This window comes from Hypanus sabinus, chromosome 19 (genome assembly GCF_030144855.1).
Source record: "Hypanus sabinus isolate sHypSab1 chromosome 19, sHypSab1.hap1, whole genome shotgun sequence".
Taxonomy (NCBI): Eukaryota; Metazoa; Chordata; class Chondrichthyes; order Myliobatiformes; family Dasyatidae; genus Hypanus; species Hypanus sabinus.
Window position 1 is genome coordinate 21703733 of NC_082724.1, and position 20806 is coordinate 21724538.

General features: G+C 38.3%; 1 protein-coding gene across 3 annotated transcripts in view; it reads left to right on the forward strand.

Moving 5' to 3' along the window:
• cacna2d3a (calcium channel, voltage-dependent, alpha 2/delta subunit 3a) overlaps positions 1–20806 on the forward strand; it is an 893404-nt gene that overhangs the window by 446472 nt on the left and 426126 nt on the right. For all 3 annotated transcript variants that reach the window (XM_059944148.1, XM_059944149.1, XM_059944150.1), the window contains one exon: positions 13447–13578. In XM_059944148.1, coding sequence (XP_059800131.1) covers positions 13447–13578 — 132 coding nt within the window. The remainder of the gene's footprint in view (positions 1–13446; positions 13579–20806) is intronic.

Sequence of the window (20806 nt, forward strand, 5' to 3'; positions counted from 1 at the left end):
CACTGGCCCATCAAAGTGTCCTCAATCTTTATATAGGAAAATACTGCTGAAGAAAATCTTTAATGCAAGCAGAAAATACTGGAAATTTTTATTAGGTCAGAAAGCTCTGGAAACAAGAACTAAGTAGATGTTTCACATCAATGATTTTTCATTAGATGAAAGAGTTTCAGTGTCTGGCCTGCTCTGGAAGAGCCGTGCAATATTTGGCAGAGAAGGTATGATTATTTGTGGTGGTTTCCCGTGGGCTAAGGTACAACCTTACCTCCTACCAAATATAAGTAGCTAAGGAAAAGGAGGTGGTGGGACAGGAGATGTTTGTGATGTTTGATCACAACACTGCAGTAGCAGTAGAAACATATTCCCTTCACTAGTAGTCCTCTCAATACCTTACTTCATTGCATATCATAACTTTCAAAGAGGAGCCAATAGATGGCCTTGGAGATCACCTTGAACATTTTTGTTGCTAGAAGGGTCTAGTTTGATTAGCAATGTCTTAGTAAGAGTGGCAACTGTGTGGGCTGCAGGCTCACAGGTAAGACCATCTGACTCAACAGTTAAATTATATCACACCTACTTCTGCAGTGCCTTTTGTACAGCACTGAATTTTATTTTTTAAATTCCACATCTGTAAGAAGTATAATGCTGATTTCCACTTTTGGATGCAGTAACATCACACTTCTCTTCCTAGGTGGCCTCTAGTGCAGGTTTGCTTTAAATGGTCCAAACCCCTCAGGATATCGGTTCCAGCTGAGGCATGCATGCAATCAATAGCACAGTTAGCTCTGGCTGCACACTGCAATCATTGTAATTAGCAGGCAGTATAAAGCTGACTTTCTGCCTGTGGCCCTGTGTCAGAAACAACAGGCATGGGAAAATTACCTACCATAATCATTGCACCCATTTTCAAGGGCTACTGAACTTAGCCCCACTCCTGTGAATTTGAAAGCTGGATGTGTGTGCGTGTGTGTTCCAGTGATATGGATGTAGCTTTTCAAAGATAATTAAAACTAATTGACAAACTGCAGTTCTCCTATGGGTTTTTTTGGATTTTCTTAGTATAAAAATGGTTTTGGTTGAAGCAAGACACTCTTATCACATCAGGAATTAAAAGTTAACTTTTGCAGAAACATTTACAATTCTATTTCCAAATAATGCACTGGTTCTAGGACTTTATTTTGCATAATTATTTATTAATTTATACTTTACTCTTTACTTTTCAATTTACAATACAGAATTCAATCTGTTATCAATGAAAAATCCACTCCATATATATTTGGTCAATTCGACAGAATTCGAAAAGAGTTTTTCACATTTTAAGGACCACTGATTGACTGGACAAACGTTATATCTGCTGTCTCTTTCTATTATCCAGTGTTAGTAACTGCGTTGTGGCAGAATACGTTGCAAGTAATGTACTGAAAAATGCTCCCTGAAGAGAAGCTCATAAGATTAAGAAGTGCTATTTGTCTTTGAAACAAAATGGAACTGTCAATATTTACTGACTTGCCAAAAAGTGACTTTTTGGCTAAAAGATAGAAACTTTAAAAAAAAATCTCTTTATTTTCATCTCCTGCAAAAGGAGTTCATTTAATGGCAATTACAACAAATTACATATTTAGGAAATTCTGTATCTTGATTTATATTAGAAATACTATTTATTGATGTGGAACAATTGTGATTTATTTTTCATAATATGTGCAGATGATACCTGGATTGAAATAAAAGTCTGAAAATTATCATTTTTCAACACAGTCTCCTTCCCAGTTGATTTGACCCCTGTAAATTGTAGGGATTTAGCAATGCTTGTGTTTGTTTTTTTTTGTTATTTGAGAAGATTTTTTAAAGTTCATTTGTGACAGTACACACTGGAGTAAAATTTTTTGGGCTTTAGTGCAAAGTGACAATAGAGAAGGGCAAAACCTGTCAGAATTCTACCAAATCTGCTACATTGTCAAGTGTGACATTTGAAACTCCCAATTGCCCTTGAAGTCTCATAAAGTCTCCTTTCCTAATTGTGAGGGCAGTGTCATTGACATAGCGGTTGCTATTAATGTAAAGATACCTCAACAGATCTAATGCTTTGTCCTCAATGGAGACCTTTGTAGCATGAAAAGAACACATAGATATCTTGCAGTGGTAGAACAGTCTACCATTCTCTGGTATTTTAAAGCTCTTAGTAGACACATGCCAACCTTCAATGCCAGGGTTGGTCCGGATTTGAACCTTTGGAAGAATACCATAGGAAAGGAAGGCTTTGGCAACTCACATGGAGTACTACTTGTCAACATATGTGCTGAGCACAAGCTTACCATCAAAACACTCTCTTCTGCCAGAGAAACAAATTCAAAACAACTTGGCAGCACCTTCGATTTAGACTGTGGCATCTCATTGATTACTTTATTGTCTGAGCTAGGGATCGCCGTGATGTGAATACCACAAGAGCCATGATTGGCACAGATGACTGCTGGACAAATCGTCGTTTAATCTGCTCTGGCATGTCCATCAGACTCATGAAACAGAGGAGGGTTCATAAGAAGCAGACCAGGCCAAGACTAAAACTTGAGACTACTTGACATTGCCATCCAGCAGAACATTGAGGCCTCTTTTGGGGTAATCCTCCAACAGGAATATCCAGAGGATATCGAAGAACACTGAAATCTGCTTAAATCCACCATCCTCAATAATTGCAAAAGGATCCCTGTGTACAAGTGCAGAAAACATCAAGGTTGGTTTGTTGCTAATGCCATGGAGATAGAACAGCTTATCTCCAAGAAAATGAAAGCCTTTTGTGCATATTAGAATGACATTGGCAGCAAGGCCAAAAGAGAAGTTTACTCCAAGGTCAGGGCAAAGGTCCAGCCCAGGGTGAAGGAGCAAAAGAATTTTTGGTGGACTGAGAAAGCCTTGGAAATCCAGAGACTGGCAGACTCTGGTGACACAAGAGGTTTCTTCAATGCCACCAAAGCAATCTGTGGTCCAAGTTACTTTGAGTTAAACTCCCTGCGCTCAAAGCATGGGAGGAACTTGCTGAAGGATCAAGGATATCAGCAGTCAGTGGAGGGAGCACTTTCAAGAACTTCTTATCTGTGACAGGATTTCTGAATCAGAAGTTACTAACCAAAGAGAAGACATGGGGGAGGGGGACCATCCTTTATGAAGGAGGTCCATGATCCCATCAGGAGCCTGAAAAGCAATGAAGCCGCTGGTCCTGATGGGATCCCAGCAGAAACCTTTAAGGAAAATGGACCAGCACTCCTGTGCCGTGTACACGCCCTGCTCCTGAAAGTCTGGGAAGAGGAACAACTGTTCTCAGAGGTCTGGGCTGTTGTAATAGTGACCATATTGAAGAAGGAGGACTAGGCAGATTGTGGCAATTACAGAGGCATCTCCCTCCTGTCAACAACAGGAAAAGTTCTTTCATGTATCCATGCCAATTGACTCCTTTTGCTGTATGAAGAAGTACTCGCCGAATCACGGTGTGGTTTCTGCCCAACTAATGGGCAAAGAAAACACTTCAAAGGTAACATCAAAATCAGCCTGAAGAAATTCAACTTTACATCGGAAATCTGGGAAGATGTTGCACTCAACGGATACACTTGGAGGAAATCTGTTCAAGAAGGAGTGGCGGAAATGAGAGTGGCCTCCACTGTGCTGCGGAGAACAAGTGGCTGCTGTGAAAGGAGAGACTGAACAACCAGAGGATCCAACCACTAGCCACAGCCACCACTTACTCAGGTCCACACTGCACCAGAATATGTGGATCTACAGCCACCTGAGGACCCACCAAAAGAGCACAAACATGAGAAAATCTGAAGGTGCTGGAAAGCCAAAGCAGCACACACAGAATACTGGGTGCACTCAGCAGGTCAGGCAGCATCTGTGGAAAAGAGTAACCCAGTCAACATTTCTGGGCAAGACCCTACTTCAGGACTGGAAAGGAAGGAGAGAAGTGTGGGAGGAGGGGAGAAAGAAGTACAAGGCGGCAGGTGATAGATGGGGAGCAGATGAAGTAAAGAGATAAAAAGTTGACTGTTGAAAGGGATAAAGGGCTGGAAGAGGGTGGATCAGACTGGAGAGGATAGGGGACCATGAGAGAAAGGGAAGGGAGAGGAGCACCAAAGGGAGGCGATGGCCAGGTAGGGAGATAAGGTGAGAAAGTGAAACAGGAATGGGGAATAATGAAGAGGGGGCAGCAATTACCAGAAGTTCAAGAAATTGATGTTCAAGTCATCAGACTGTAGGCTACCCAAACAGAATATAAGATGTTGCTCCTCCAACCTGAGTGTGGCCTCATCATGGCAGTAGAGGAGGTCATAAACCAACATGTCGGAATGGGAAGTGGAATTGAATTCCTGCTTTTTCTGGCAGATGAAGTGTAGGTTCTCATTGAAGCCATCTCCCAATCCATGTCAGGTCTCATCGACATACAGGAGGCCACATTGGGTGCACAGGATACAGTCAATGACCTCAACAGACCCTTTAGCAGAACATCTTACTCAACTTGAATGATTGCAAGAAGACATAACCTTGAAAATAATAAATGGGGCAAATTCTTTTTCAAGGTTAAATAACAATATTAAGCAAAACAGAATGGAAGTTCAATTTTATGAAGTGTCAGAAAATTGCTTTAGAATGCCAGTTCTTTGAATTCTGTAATAACGAAGTTATTAGATAAAAATGTTTCCAAGCTGGACGTTCCTGCCTTGACAGCTCTTGTTTGTTTATTTTTGACCAAATGATATTCATAGCTTTCTTACCTGTTAAATTGGAATAAGTTTCTTTTGCCTAATCTAAAATTAGTTTTGACTCATATTTCAGTGTAGTCAAATGTAGATTGAGTGAGATGAGCTCAGGAGCAACAGAATATTGTTAATTGCTGTGAAAATTTCAAAGCTCTCAGCATCACAACTTATTTTGATTATGATTCTGCAGAATCATAAATTATGCAGAATAAATTAAAACAACAACATGATTTAATTTTACATATTAAGTGAATACATTTGGCCATACAAATAATGAATGCAAGAATTAATTCCTTGAGCAACCACCTATTTTCTTCCCACTCCATATTTTATGAAAATAGTTGTTTGGAAGAATGAAGCCATTCATTCTGAAAGGAACTTCTGCTGTTACTTCAAAGCAATTTAGAAACAAAAAGATTTAATAAAAGATGCAGGAGATTCATATGTTAAACCATTGACCAATATTTCGACTTACTAAATTTAACTGTAATAAAATCTAGTTGAAGACATGAAATGCCTGAATCTGGCTAGGCAATGCCCATGTTTGTGCACAAAATGGCTAGAGATGCTTGCTGAAATGAGCGATTGCCGGTATATTTGTTGCATTGTTAAGATTCGGATTATGTTTTTAAACAAATGTTATGTTCAGTAATTTGTGGCCTATTCCTTTGCTTTGAGCAAAGTTGGGCGACAGAACTGAAACTGTGCTTCACTAAATATGATGTTGGAAAGGCGATAATGAACTTCTTGACCTTTTTTCACAGTGCAGGATAGCATTCAGAAATTTATTTCTGCAACCAAAAGTCTTGGTATGAACCTAAGCTTCAGTTCAAAGTCATTTTGTCTCAAGATCAGTTCTTCCTCCACCCTTCCTGATAATTCTTCACTACAAGTGTTCAGGAATGGATTTATTACCCATTTTGGAACTTGGATCGAGAGAAAAGCCTGAAATCTTTCTGGCATGTTTATGCAGCTCGTCCAAAGGGCACAGTTACACTTGAAGTTCATTATCTGATACTCTTTCTTTCTCTTCCAACTCAGAGAGACTCGGAAATTGGAAAAGGTCACAAAGGGCAGTGTTGCATTTCAGTAGGATTAACTTGGACAGAGATGTGGAGATGACTGATTTAACTTTGATAAGTTTCACATCATTTCCTTGCAATTGAAGACTTATTTCATTAAACCTTGCAAATAATTCTGACAAATAAGCAATGTCATGCCTAATATTCTTGAATTGATTACTGAATGAACATTTGAGTCTTCAAAAAATTTCATCACAATTTCAAAAAGCACATAAAAGCATCTCGGGCAGTTTTCTTTTGAAAGCCATCTGACTTCTGTGTGCAACAATGAGCATTCAAACTTTCCATCATTCTCAATACAAAATCTCAAAATAGTCGTGAATTAGGAGCGTGGGACTTGATTTTATTTACCACTGTGATGACAGTATTTCATGTTTGTGCAGCCAATGTGTGCAGACTATATGGTTAGTAAAGAAATATAAAAAGGGCCCAATCTTATTAAACAGTCTATTGTGCAAAGTTGGAGCTCACTGATAAGTCAATCGTTCACCGTTGACCTCCTCCGATTGTCGCTGCCCTTTGGACCCTCGCTCCGAGTCCACCCCGTGGTCTACCAAATCTTTCATTTGCATCTTCTTTCCTCATCTCTCCCCAGCAAAAGCCCTCAAAAAATCTTCTTTCAGATTCACAAGACAAAACAACAAAATCCTGATTGGCTAACATGCATTCTACAGTCCTGATATCTCCAGCCATAACCCAAACATTGCTGCTACAGAGAAACCATTACCTCAGCAGTGAACATTACAGAGAAGCCACTTCATTAGCCTTAGCAGTGAAACATTACGGAGAAACCATTGCAGCGTGTTACACCTATGTTGTCTGGATGTAGATGGCCATCTGGGCCCAAAAGGCAGAGCAGGCTCTAAGCAGTGACTGGACATCAGACCTCCTCTTGCATCATGATGAGGCCACCCACATGGTGGAGGAGCAACACCTTATATTCCGTCTGGGTCACCTCCAACCTAATGGCATGAATATTGATTTTGCCTTTTGGTAAATTAAAATGCCCGGCCCTTCCTCTCTTCATCTGTTCCCCACCCTGGCCTCTTACCTTTTCTCACCTGCCTATCATCTCCCCTTCCTCCTACAGTCCACTGTCCTCTCCTATCAGATTCCTTCATCTCCAGCCCTTTACCTTTCCCATCCACTTGGCTTCGACTATTGCTTTCCAGATATCCTTATTCCTTTCCCCCTCCTTTTTATTCAGGCATCTCCCCCCTTTCTTTCCAGTCCTGAAGAGAAGGGTCTCAGCCCAAAACGTTCTGTTTGTTCAGTTCCATAGAAGCTGCCTGACCTGCTGAGTTCCTCCAGCATTTTGTGAATGTTGATCAGGTCTTGTACCCTGAGCTTCTGCCTCCAAAATGACCCAGTCTTCTAATGGCTGTTAATGGCTCACTGCCGTCAAAGACGTGGACTGTTTTTGAAGTAAATGTTGCTGATAGACGTTAACATGTATTCAGAAGGATTGAAGTTAATTCAGAATTCAATATTAAAGGACCGAACTGGATACTCAATTGACAGTTTTAAAGCTACAGTCTCCAATTTTCTGGTGTTATGGCCAACATTTTTTTAAATCTTAGCTGTAAGGCAGTGCCTTGATTGTAGAATGTTATAGGAGATCAAAAGAATGTCTGAGGATGAAACAATGATAATTCATGATGAAAGCAGCATGTTCTAAGACGCCAGTCAACATATTGAAATAGTGTATGTTTAAAACAATAGTGCTTTTATCAATGTTGTGCTCTTCAGTTCTTTTGACGTTTTTTATTCAATAAAGCAGGACTTTTACAATATCTATTCAGCACATTTAATCAAAGGCTTTTGTTAACACTGCAGACATAAATTTGAGGCAGATGGAATGATTTGTACATTTCACACAAGAAATATGCACTGACAGTAAACATGGTGTATTGGCTTTGCGTGGTGTAGCAGTTCAGACATGGAACAGTGCAGTGGTGTGCGGGCTCTTTAGTGTACAATGGTGTACTGACCTATATAAACCAACTCCATGATCAATATAACCCTTCCTTCCTACACAGCTCGTAACCCTCCATTTTCTCACATCCAGGTGCCTATCTTAAATGTTCCTATTGTATCAGTAATCTACCACTCTCTGTGTAAAACACCTACCTCTGATATTTCCCTGAACTTTCCTCCGCTCTCCTCAAATGGATGCCCTTTCGTATTAGTCATTGCCACCCTGGGAAAAAAGTGCTGTCCATTTTATCTATGCCTCTCATAATCTTACACACCTCTACCAAGTTCCCCTCATTCTCCTTCGCCCCAAAGCGAACACCCTAGTTCATTCAACCTTTCCTCATGAGACATATTCTCTAATCCAGGTAGTATCCTGGTAAACCTCCTCTGAACCCTCTCTAAAGTTTCTACATACTTCCAATAGTGAGTCAACCAGCACTGAACACAATACTCCAAGTTGGTCTAAATAGAGCTGCAACATTATCTCAAGGCTCTTGAACTTAATCCTGAGTAGTGATGGCCAACACACCATACACCTTCATTTCAACCTCATCAACTTGCGTGGGAACTTTGAAGGATCTATGCACTTGTACCTCAAGATCCCTCTGTTCCTCCATACTACTAAGAATCCTGCCATTAACCTTGTACTCCACTTTCAAGTTTGATCTTCCAAAGTGTGTCATGTCACACTTCTCCAGATTAAACTTCATCTGCCACTTCTCTTCCCAGCTCTGTATTGTATTCTGTCTGTATCCCGTTGCAACCTACAACAACCTCCTACACAATTAACCAATGTTTGTGTCTTCTGCAGACTTACTAATCCAAGTCATTTATATAAATTACAAAGAACAGGAGTCCCAGAACAGATCCCTGTGGAACACCTCTGGTCATTGACTTTTAGACAGATTATGCTCAAGTCCATTCTGAATTCATGCAGCCAACTTCCCATGAATCACATGCCTCATGACATTCTGGATATAACTGGCAGTCAAGCAAGAATGGAATAACTGAGTTCTTCAATTTCGTAGCAATGACTCTAGTTGATACAAACATATACTTCCCAGTTTTAATTGACATGAACTATAGAATGGATAGAGTGATCCTCAGTATTAGAAATCTCTATTCCACACATCTGTCACTTAAACAATTCTATCCCTTTACTTTGTTATTACTTTTCTGTCATTTTTGCCCCAGGTCTTCAAGTGCTAATGCAGGGATCTTTTTCAATGTGATGAGAGTTTCTGCCTCCATGGCCCTTTCAGGCAGTGAATTCTATCACCCCATTACTCTGGGTGAAAACATTGCTTCTGAGCTCCTCTCTAACTGGGTAATCAATTATTTCTCTCTCCAGGGTAAAGGTCCCTTCGGTTCACACCATATTGACCTCTCATCATTTTACACATTCAATCTCTGTTCAGTCCCCTTTATTACAATGAAATAACAACAGACTGGATTGGATTTACTGGAGCTCTAGTAATGCTTCTATTGTCTCTGGGCCCCGCCATGAATGGAATTGTGTCCTCTACATTATGATAGGAAGTAAACCACAATTCAAAAATAACTGATTGACTGTAAACCTTTTTGGTTATCCTGAGGTTGTGGATCATTATAAATACTTTTGTTGCCCATATCGGAACTTCCTGGAATTTGCAGTCAGTGTCCTGGGGAGGGCTGTGTCCATAGGTGGGGGAAGAGGAATGGGAATGTTTTTACTGTTTTTATTTTGTTGCTTGCTGTTCTACTGAACATTCTGCGTTTGCTACATTGACGCCAGAAGATGTATCATTCTTAGTTGGTTGTTAATACATTTCACTGTATGCTTTAAGGTACATGTGATAAATAAATGAAACTGAGTGTAAATCTGAACTTGTCAAGTATCATAATCTCTTCACATTTGATTTGACCTTTTATGTTTGCTTTTTCCTTCAACAGTTGAATTACATGCTCTTCCTCCTTAAATTTATTGTTATTTTACTAGTTTGTTTTCAGGTTTCATTGTTCTTTTTAAAATTACTACATGATTGGAATCCTTATTTGCACTCTAATGGTGCAGTGCAATTCAGTCCATATCTTTACGACCTAATATTGCTTAAGCGAAGCTGTTCAAGAGAAAAAAATCAGCAAAATGGGCAAGAGACAAATCGATTCAGCTCTAATTTCAGCGTTTTATTGGTGCCTAATTTTGTCAAAAGAAATCCAGAAGCAAATTCTTCCTTTCCCGCAAACCGAACGCTGGCTAAGCATTAGGATATAGTGTATCCCGAACAACCAATTCCAATTTAATGCTTCACTGCACGTATCAGATGTTAGTCACATTATAACTGTGGACAGAAAATGATTTGTTCAAAAATGAAAGTTAGAATACAAACTTAATAGTTTTTTTTGGTTTATTAGGTGATAATGATGATCATTCTAATGATCATTAAAATTCTGTGGGAAGTTACTTATTTACCCATTAACTTGCCTTTATTTTTACTCCCCATTTTGACAACATTACATAAGAAGGAGTGCAGTTGCATTTGTTACGAAATCCCGTAACTAGGTCACTTACCAGCAAAGATAGAGAGGTCCATTGAAGTCTGATGGTACTATTTTTAAAAGTCTTTATTTATGAAGGGGCACAAAATTAAGATTAATACAAACATTCAGATAATATACGTCATCACTACTCAATCTAAAAGCACTGGTCTAATAATAACTATCAATAAGAAACAGCTCGATCATTTGTCTAGGGGATAATATATTGTCCGATGGAAATATAAAAGTCACTCAGTTCCTGCAGGCTTCAGCCTTTGGGGACTGCTGGGTTTTCACTTGTTGGGGAGAGAGAGAGATTTGTGAGAAAAGAAACTTGCCCGGGTCTTTTATGAAGCAAATCCATTGAATCAGGGGAGCAGGCTTCCCCGTTGTTAGCTAAAAGCTGGTTTCCGTGGTTCCAGCCACCGATTCCAGCCACGAAATCGGGCACACGTGGCTTCCTTCCAATGGCCTCCCGCTACTACGCGATCGTTAGTGTTTCTTCTGGTGCGTCTGAAGGGGTTGCTCCCCCCAAACCCTCTTTTATACTTCCTCACGGGGTCTCAGATGTCAATTAGGTTGGGATGATGCAATCTCTCTCTCAACCAGCCCACTTTGCCCAAGGGCTTGCACATAGCATAGTCCCCAATCCACAAACGTGGTCTCCAGGAGACAATGGTCAATGTCACGTTATTTTGCATCGCTGTGGAACGAGGTATTCAGCACATCTCTCTCTCCCATTTCCTGGGTCTACTGACCCCCCCCCCCCCCTCAACTAGTGCTCTTGCGAATCTCACAAAGGAGGGGGCTGCGGGAATAACACATTTAAGACTGAGAATGCGACAGATAACTTCAATTCAATTGTTATGGTAGGGTAGCGGTTAGTGCAATGCTATCACAGCCTGGGTCGTCAGAGTTCAGGGTTCAATTCCGGCGCCATCTGTAAGGAATCTCTTTATGCCCTCCCTGTGGAATGCATGGGTTCTCCAGTTTCTTCCCACAGTTCAAAGACATACCTGGTAGGCTAATTGCTCATTGTAAACTGTCCCATGATTAGGTAAGGGGGAATCGAGGTTGTTGGGGGTTTGTTGGGGCAGCATGGCTCAAAGGGCAGGGAGAGCCTACTCCACACCATATCACAAGAAAATGTCAGCTCTATTCCTACAAAGATTGAGGATAATATACTGAATTAGGAAATGTGCAAAGAACGCTGCTTTTCTTTGGCACAGTGCCCAAATTGCATATTTTGCTGCAAGCTCCTGATAATGAGAAGCAATTTTCTTTACTGGCCTGATGCACAAATTCATGTTTATGATTTTGACACTGCAGTATTTTCTCCCCAGATATAAGAACAAAGGAATTGAAAAAAATAGAAGCAGGTGTAGACCACTAGACCACATGTCCGCTTCTTGTCAACCACATCATGGACTATACTTCAACACTGCTTTCCTGAAGCAACTTTAATATCCAAAATCTATTCAAGTCAAGTCAAGTCACTTTTATTGTCATTTCAACCATAACTGCTGGTACAGTACACAGTAAAAACGAAACAACGTTCCTCCAGGACCATGGTGCTACATGAAACAACACAAAACTACATTAGACTTTAGACCTACATGGGACTACATAAAGTGCACAAAAACAGTGCAAGACAGTACAATAATTAATAAACAAGACAATAGGCACAGTAAAGGGCAAATTACAATATAATAATAAATGGTGTAAATGTGAACAATGTTTTAGCAGGAATTGAGAAAAAATGAGCAAAAATTGCAAAGGGAGTGGAGTGGAGGTGTGTGTGTGTGTGTGTGTGTGTGTGTGTGTGTGTGTGTGTCTGTGTGTTGGTGTCAGACTAGACTCTGGGAATTCAGGAGTCTAACGGCTTAGGGGAAAATACTGAATTCAGTCTTGAATATATTTGTGGATTTGTGGAATTAGCCTCTATGGCCCGCTTGGATAGACAATTTAAGAGACTTGCTGCCCTCAGGGTGAAATAATTTCTTCTAATACAATCCTTCCATTCCAGTAATCAATTTGGTCAACCTTTGTGGAATTCCTTCCATTTTAAGTATATCGCTCCTTAGAGAACCCAGCATATATAGTAGCATCCAATTTATTTTCTCACCTGTACGCTAGTGACTATTGTAAGATGATGGAGTGAATTGCATCAATGCTGTAAGGTTTCTCAATGCTTTACCACGGGGATTTGATCAAAGAATGGTTGAATGACAAACCTAGTGACACAATTTGTTGAATGTAAAAGCTCATGTGAAATCAGTGGTCAATTGTACAGTTTGAATTGATCCATTTATCTTCTATAGCTACAGCTAATTTTACACCTTCTCTCAATTCAATAGTCCTTTCTCTTCCATCTGTTGCCACCAGTTTTTGGTGCTGTAATCTATCATGGAAGAAAAATAGACTCCAAACACCCTGTAGGACCACAGTTGAGTGAGCCCTATTCATGAATTTGATTAAAAATGAAAGACAGGGAAGACTGGCTTTTAAAATCTCAAATTTCTGATATGCCTTATAGTCAATGAAAAGACTTTTTGATATGTAGTTGCCTTTGTGATGTTCCTATTACTCATCTGCAGTCCAGTTCTGGCTTAGCTCAATATTCAGACTTGATTTCAGTCGGTGAACAGAAGATTGGAACTATTTTGCCTTATCTTAACTGGAGGAAAGCAAGTTAGTTACCGTATTAACCAACTAAGTTCAGGTAGTCTCAGCATTGATCTAACATTCAACATTCAACTTGGACCTATACTGTCTGCATGACAAAGCCCTTCATTGCCCGTTATTTGCCAAACTTCCTCAGCTCTAATATCTTTGGAAATAGTATTTTTATTTTTGTATTTTTAGTTCCTTTATTTAATATTTTCAAATTGTATACTATTACTCACTGAGATATGCTTTTGAACATCTGAAACAGCTTGATGGGAATCCTACACACTGTTCTTATCAGGATTCTAGTAATTCATCTTTAGATTTCTACTTTAATGCTAAGTAATTTCATTCATGTTGCCCTCCAGATTCATATCTGAAATTGGAAACCTCTGTGTAGATCTGAACATTGTTGGCAATTACTGTTTTTGTATATAAAAGTTACTGTTCTTATTTTACAGATCCCGCTATAGTAAATGGAGTTTCTTGGTCTGAAGCATTAAACAAAGTTTTTGTTGACAATTTTGAACGAGATCCTTCATTAATATGGCAATATTTTGGAAGTGCCAATGGATTTTTCAGACAATATCCAGGTATGAAAATAAATTACAAATCACTCTGTCTGCAAAACAGCCATGTGGGATAATAAACAAAAAATTAACTTCACTGTTTGAATTTAAAACAGGAGACATGTTGAATTTACAATTTCCAGAAAAGTTGCTGTAAAATCCATAGACATACGTTGCAATGATGTTTGTTACCCAGTCTATTCTTCACAACCAAAATCTCTCTCATGCAAAACTCTTCTAAAGGGGCTTTAGTTTTAGAAAACTCCTGGCTTAAATCCTTTGCATCTTTTCACAAGCTGTTTCCAAATCGCCTGACTGGGAGCTACAGTACTTACTTTGTCGTATGAGAAAGCTTTTTGCCCAGATCACAAAGTGTTAAAAGGTTGCAAACTAAAACTTATAAATTCCCATTTAATTTTAGCACATAGATGTCGACAGAACAGAATGATTACTCGAGGGCTTCATTGTCAGGGCAGTGGAGTAAAGATGCAGTCGAACAGCTTTCACTTATTTTAGTGACAATAATTTTAAGTTCAGTTCTAGACATGCAGCAGCACATCATAAGAAGGTCTTCTTCCATTACGAATTCAAACATTTGCCAAATTAAAAGATTTTACTAGAAGATGAGTAAATGGCATGGGGAAGATCTGTAGGTAAAAATCGAAATCAGTCAAAACATCATCAGCAAATAAATTAATCTTATATTCTTCTTGATTAACTCTAAAGCCCCCAATGTCTGAATCTGTTCTAATTAATTCAGCTAATGGTTCTATTGCCAATACAAATAAAGCAGGTGATAATGGGCAGCCTTGTCTAGTTGACCTTGTTGAGCAAAATGGTGTTGAAATCTGACCACTTGTAACTACTTTAGCTTGAGGATTAGTATTTAAGGTTTTAATCCATTGTATAAAAGATTTTCCTAACTCATATTTTCCCATTCCAATCTATCAAATGCTTTTTCTGCATCCAAAGCAACTGCCACACTCATTTCCTCTCTTTTTTGTGCCAAATGAATTATACTAAGTAACCGGGTTATATGATCCATTGATCGTCTGTTTTTAATAAAACTTGTTTGATCCATATGTATTAATTTTGGTAAATATTTAGATATTCTGTTAGATAAAATTTTTGCTATTATTTTATAATCTGTATTCAACAAAGAAATAGGCCTATATGATGTTGGTTTAGATAAAGATTGCAAAGATTATCTTTTAGATTGGAAGGATATGGGAAAGTATCAGGGTATAAAGTAAATTGGGATAAAAGTGAAATTTTACCCCTTACTAAAGGAAATTATAATCAATGTCAATTAGTAACTCAATTTCGATGGCCAATAAACGGGATAAAATATTTAGGTTTTAGAGTTGATAATGATGTAAAAAATTTATATAAACAAGATTATTTACCATTATTAAAAAAAGTAAAAGAGGATCTTGATAAATGGATGATGTTACCAATAACATTAATAGGTAGAGTTAATGCTGTAAAAATTAATATATTTCCTAGATTGCAATATTTATTTCAAGCTTTACCAATACAATTACCTCACAAGTTTTTTCAAGAACTGAATAAATATGTAAGGAAATTTCTTTGGAAAGGAAAGATGTCAAGAATATCATTGGAAAAATTGACATGTAAGTTTGATTTAGGAGGGTTACAACTTCCAAATTTTAAGAATTATTATAAAGCAAATCAACTTAGATTTATAGCATCTTTTTTTGATGAAGAAAAACCGGCATGGATTAGAATAGAATTAGATAAGATAGGAGAAAACATACCAGAAGATTTTATATATAAATGGGAATCCAAATGGATAAGGGAAAAAAAGAATCTCCTATATTAAGACACTTGATTGATTTATGGAATAAGGTAAAATAAGGTAAATATGGACGATGAGATAAGGAAATCTTTATTAGCAAAAAGTACTTTAATTCAAAATAGGCTTATTCCTTTTAAAATGGATAATAAACTTTTACATAATTGGTTCCAAAAGGGGATTAAATATGTAGGTGATTGTTTTGAAGGAGGTATATTGATGTCATTTGATCAATTAAAAAATAAATATAAAATATCGAATAACTCTCTTTTCTGTTATTTTCAATTAAAGGCTTATTTATGAGAAAAGCTGGGTCAAACAATGTTGATGCCAAAATCTCGTGAAATAGGAATATTAATTCAAAAAGGAAAAATTAAAAAAATTATATCTTGTATGTATAATTTGATTCAAAAACAGACAATTGAATCAAGAATTCATAAATCAAGACAAAAATGGGAATCTGATTTGAATGTTAAAATTGATGGAAAAAACTGGTCAAGATTATGTTCTGACGGTATGAGAAATACAATAAATGTTCGACTTAGATTAATACAATATAATTTTTTACATCAATTATATATAACAGCACAGAAAATAAATAGATTAAATTAAAATATGTCTGACCAATGTTTTCGATGTAATCAAGAAATTGGTACTTTTTTACATTCTACTTGGTCTTGTTTTAAAATTCAACCATCTTGGATAAATCTAAGACTTTTATTGGAACAAGTTACTGGAATACTTCTCCCACATAGTCCAGTATTATTTTTATTAGGACACATTGAAGGGACAATACTGAAACTTAAATTGAATAAGTATCAGAAAAAATTTATAAAAATTGCATTGGCAGTAGCCAAAAAAGTTATCGCAGTTACTTGGAAATCTGATTTATATTTAACTATGGATCGTTGGAATAATGAAATACATAGTTGTATTCCACTTGAAAAAATTACTTACAATCTAAGAAATGAATATGATATATTTTTGAAAATTTGGCTCCCATACTTACAAAAGATAGGATTAAATACATAGGTCCTTTGAAGATAAAATTATAAAGTAATTGGGGAAAGTAAAAATAAATATTTAAATTACTTTGAACTCCATGGAGCATGTGGGGATCCTCTGATATCCAGGCAATCTTTCTCTCTTTTTTTTCTTTCTTTAGATAAGGGTTAAGGGGGGGGAGGGTCAATATTATTTTTCTCACTTTTTATCATCATCGCATTTATTCTTTGTAATTTTCTAAAATTTAATAAATAAATATAATTTAAAATTTGAAATCAAATCCTTATAGGTGACATAGGATTAAAAGATGTAGAATCCATGTGGATAGGGTTAACCCAAACTGCAAGGGTAAAAGGACCCTGATGGGAGTTGCAAACAGTATATACTGGCCTCCAAACAGTAGCCAGAATGTGGGAGATAGAAAAGGCATGTAATAAGGGCAACATGACAATAGTCATGGGGAATTTCAATATGCAGGTATATCAGGAAAGTCAGGTTGTTGCTAGCTCCCAAGAGAGGGGATTTGTAGAATGCCTCCGAGTTGGCTTTTTAGAGCAGCTTGTGGTTGAACCCACTATGGTAAAGGCAATTATGGATTGAGAAAGGCAATTCTGGAGTTGGTGTTGTGTAATGTATCAGATTTGATTAGGGAGCTTAAGGTAAAGGAACTCTTAGGAGGCAGTGATCATAATGTGATAGAATTCACCCTGCATTTTGAGAGGGAAAAGATGAAGTCAGATGTGTCAGTATTACAGTGGAGTAAAGGGAATTACAGAGGCATGAGAGAGGAGCTGGCCAAAGTTGATTTGAAGGAGACATCCTCAGGAATGATAGTAGAACAACAATGGCTAGAGATTCAGGGGGGAAATGGCAGACAAGTGTAATAAATATTTTGCAGCAGTCTTCACTGATGCAGTGTGCCAGAAATTCAAGAGACAGAATTGAGAACAGTTGCTATTACTAAGGAGAAGTTGCTTGGGAAGCTGAAAAGTCTGAAGGTAGATAAGTCACCTGATCGAGATGGAGGATGCCCCAAGGCTCTGAAAAAAAGTCACTGAAGAGATTGTGGAGGTATTAGTAATGACCTTTCAAGAATCATTCAATTCTAGAATGGTTCTGGATGACTGGAAAATTGCAAATGTCATTCCATTCTTTAAGAAAAGAGGGTGGCAGAAGAAAGGAAATCAGAAGCTAGTTAGCCCGACTTCAGTGGTGGGAAGATATTGGAATCTAATATTAATATTAAGAATGAGGTTTTAGGGTATTTGGAGGTACATGATAAAGTAGGTCAAAGTCAGCATGGTTACCTTAAGGGGAAATCTTGCCTGACAGATCTGTTGGAATTCTTTGAGCAAATAACAGACAGGATTGACAAAGGATGGTCAGTGGATGTTGTTCATTTGGATTTTGAAAAAGTGCTGTACATGAGGCTGCTTTACAAGATAAGAGTCCATGGTATTATAGTCAGATGCTAGCATGGATAGAAGTTTGGCAGGATGTAATGAGGCAAAGAGTGGGAATAAAGGGGGCTTATTCTGGTTTGCTGCTGGTGACTAATGGTGTTCTGCAGGGGTTGGTATTGGGACCTCTTCTTTTCATATTATACAGTATGTCAATGATTTGGATGACGGAATTGATAGCTTTGTAGGCAAGTTTGCAGATGATACAAAGATGGGTGGAAGGGCAGGAAATGTTGGGGTACCAGAGAGTTTGCTGAAGGTCTCAGATCGACTGGAGAATGGGCAAAGCATTGTCACATGTAATATAGTGTAAGGAAAGTGCAAGGACATGTACTGTGGTTGAAGGAATAAAGGCATAGACTATTTTCTAAATGGGGAGAAAATTCAAAAATCAGAGGTGCATAGGGACTTGTAAGTCCTTGTGCAGAATTTCCTGAAGGTTAACTTACAGGTTGAACTGGCAAATGCAATGTAAGCATTCAATTCCAGAAAACTGGGATATAGGAGCAAGGAAGTAATGCTGAGGCTTTATAAGGCATTGGTCAGATCACATTTGGGGTATTATGAGCAGTTTTGGGTCCCTTATCTAAGAAAAGATGTGTTGGCATTGGAGAGAGTCCAGAGAAGGTTCCAAGAACGATTTCGGGACAAAAGGGTTTTTGAATGAGGAGCGTTTGATGGCTCTGAGCTTGTGCTCACTGAAGTTTAGAAGAATGAGGGGGATCTCATTGAAACCTATTGAATATTGTAAGGTCTAGATAGAATGGATGTGGAGGGGATGGTTCCTGTTGTGGGTGAGTCTAGAACCAGAGGGCACAGCCTCAGAATAGGATGTTGCTTTAGAACAGAGATGAGGAGGTATTTCTTTAGCTAAAGCGTGGTGAGTCTGTGTAATTCATTGCCACAGATGGCTGTGGAGGCCAAGTCATTCAGTATAATTAAAGCAGAGGTTGATAGGTTCTCAATTAGTCTGGGCATCAAAAGTTATGAGAAGAGGGCAGGAGAATGGAGTTGAGAGGAATTATAAATCAGCTGTGATGGAATGGTGGAGCAGACTCAATGGACTCAATGGCCTAATTCTGCTTCTATATCTTATTCATTATAACCATATAACAATATAACAATCACAGCACGGAAACAGGCCATCTTGGCCCTCCTAGTCCGTGCCGAACCCTTAATCTCACCTAGTCCCACCTACCCGCACTCAGCCCATAACCCTCCACTCCTTTCCTGTCCATATACCTATCCAATTTTACCTTAAATGACACAACTGAACTGGCCTCTACTACTTCTACAGGAAGCTCATTCCACAAAGCTATCACTCTTTGAGTAAAGAAATACCCCCTCGTGTTTCCCTTAAACTTCTGCCCCCTAACTCTCAAATCATGTCCTCCAGTTTGAATCTCCCCTACTCTCAATGGAAACAGCCTGTTCACGTCAACTCTATCTATCCCTCTCAAAATTTTAAATACCTCGATCAAATCCCCCCTCAACCTTCTACGCTCCAATGAATAGAGACCTATATAGAGAATATGGTCTTATGTTTAGACAAGATGCCTTGTGTTCAACTGCAAACTGTGGCAACTTTCATGAATACAGGGACCTGGAGTATATTCTCTTTTTGTGAATGTATTTTACTGCTATCTTGTATGTGCTATGCATGCCTTCTGCTGTGTGTGACTGCTGGTAGCATGGTGTGCACCTTGGTCCCGGAGTAATGCTGTTTCATTTGGCTGTACTCATGGGTATCCATGTAAAGTTGAATGACAATTAAACTTCAACTTGAACTTATATTTAAATTCTGTTATGTGTACAAAAGACCTTATATGCTAGGGATGTATCTCATTCATTATTATTGATATCATACACAAGAGTATAATGACAGAAAGTAATGTCCACCCTGGATCAATCAGTAGTTTGGCACTACCACAAGGGAAATATACACCACCATAATATGTGGTGGGGTTTCCTCAATCTTGTAGCACTGTTTCTTTGGGTCATAATAGACTTTAGTTAAGATGTCACCATTTTTGCTTCTCACCCATTGTGTGCAATTGAGATAAGACTCCTTTGTAGATACCCTATTAACCACCAGCTCTCTGTTACTGTGATGTGGAAGTTGACATTAGACTTTAGAAACGGGAATGAATAGCCACAAGTTTCCCTAATTGTTTGATAGTGTGTGTGAGCTTCGTTTCCTTCCTTCCTGTGGTAATATTGCACCATTTTGGGATTTGTTAATGGCAGTCTCTCTCAATGGCTGGAACCTTGACAAAATCACGTTTACAAACCAGATCAACCTTGACCAATGTAACTGGGCCTGGATTCTCCCATTTTCAGAGCAGTGAACAGAAGACCCATTCTATGAGCACCTCCATTCACTGAATCATTACATCAGAAATCTGCCATTGCAATGTGTACAGGACATCTCCACAGCCCTTTCACTGAGTAGTACGTTAGCATAATCATTAAGTTATTGAACTAGCAGCTGGAGTTTTGGACTATTGATCCAGGGATATCAGCTTGAAATGGAGCTGGGGAATTTTAATTCAATTAATTTATTAAAATGAAAATTGGTCTCTATAATATCCATTGAACTATTGGATTCCATCTGGTTCATTAAAGCCTTTCAGTCTGCTCTCCTTATCTAAGCTGTCCATAATGTGACTCCAGATGCACGATTGTGTGTGGTTATTTAGAGCCTTCTCAGTTCTGGGACAATTAGGAGTGGACAATATTGCTGACTTTGCCAGTGATGTCCACATCACATGGACAAGTAAAGCAAAATCTACATTTTACCTTTGCAAATTTTAAACCACAGCAATGTGCTCAATGTTTCTATCCTTTCAGGTTGTGGTTTCTTGCTATTTGACACAGTAATGTAGAATTTTATACATTCTGTACAGAAAATTACTTAAATTGTGTACCATCAGTGGGCAGCACGGTAGTATTGTGGTTAGTGCCAATAATC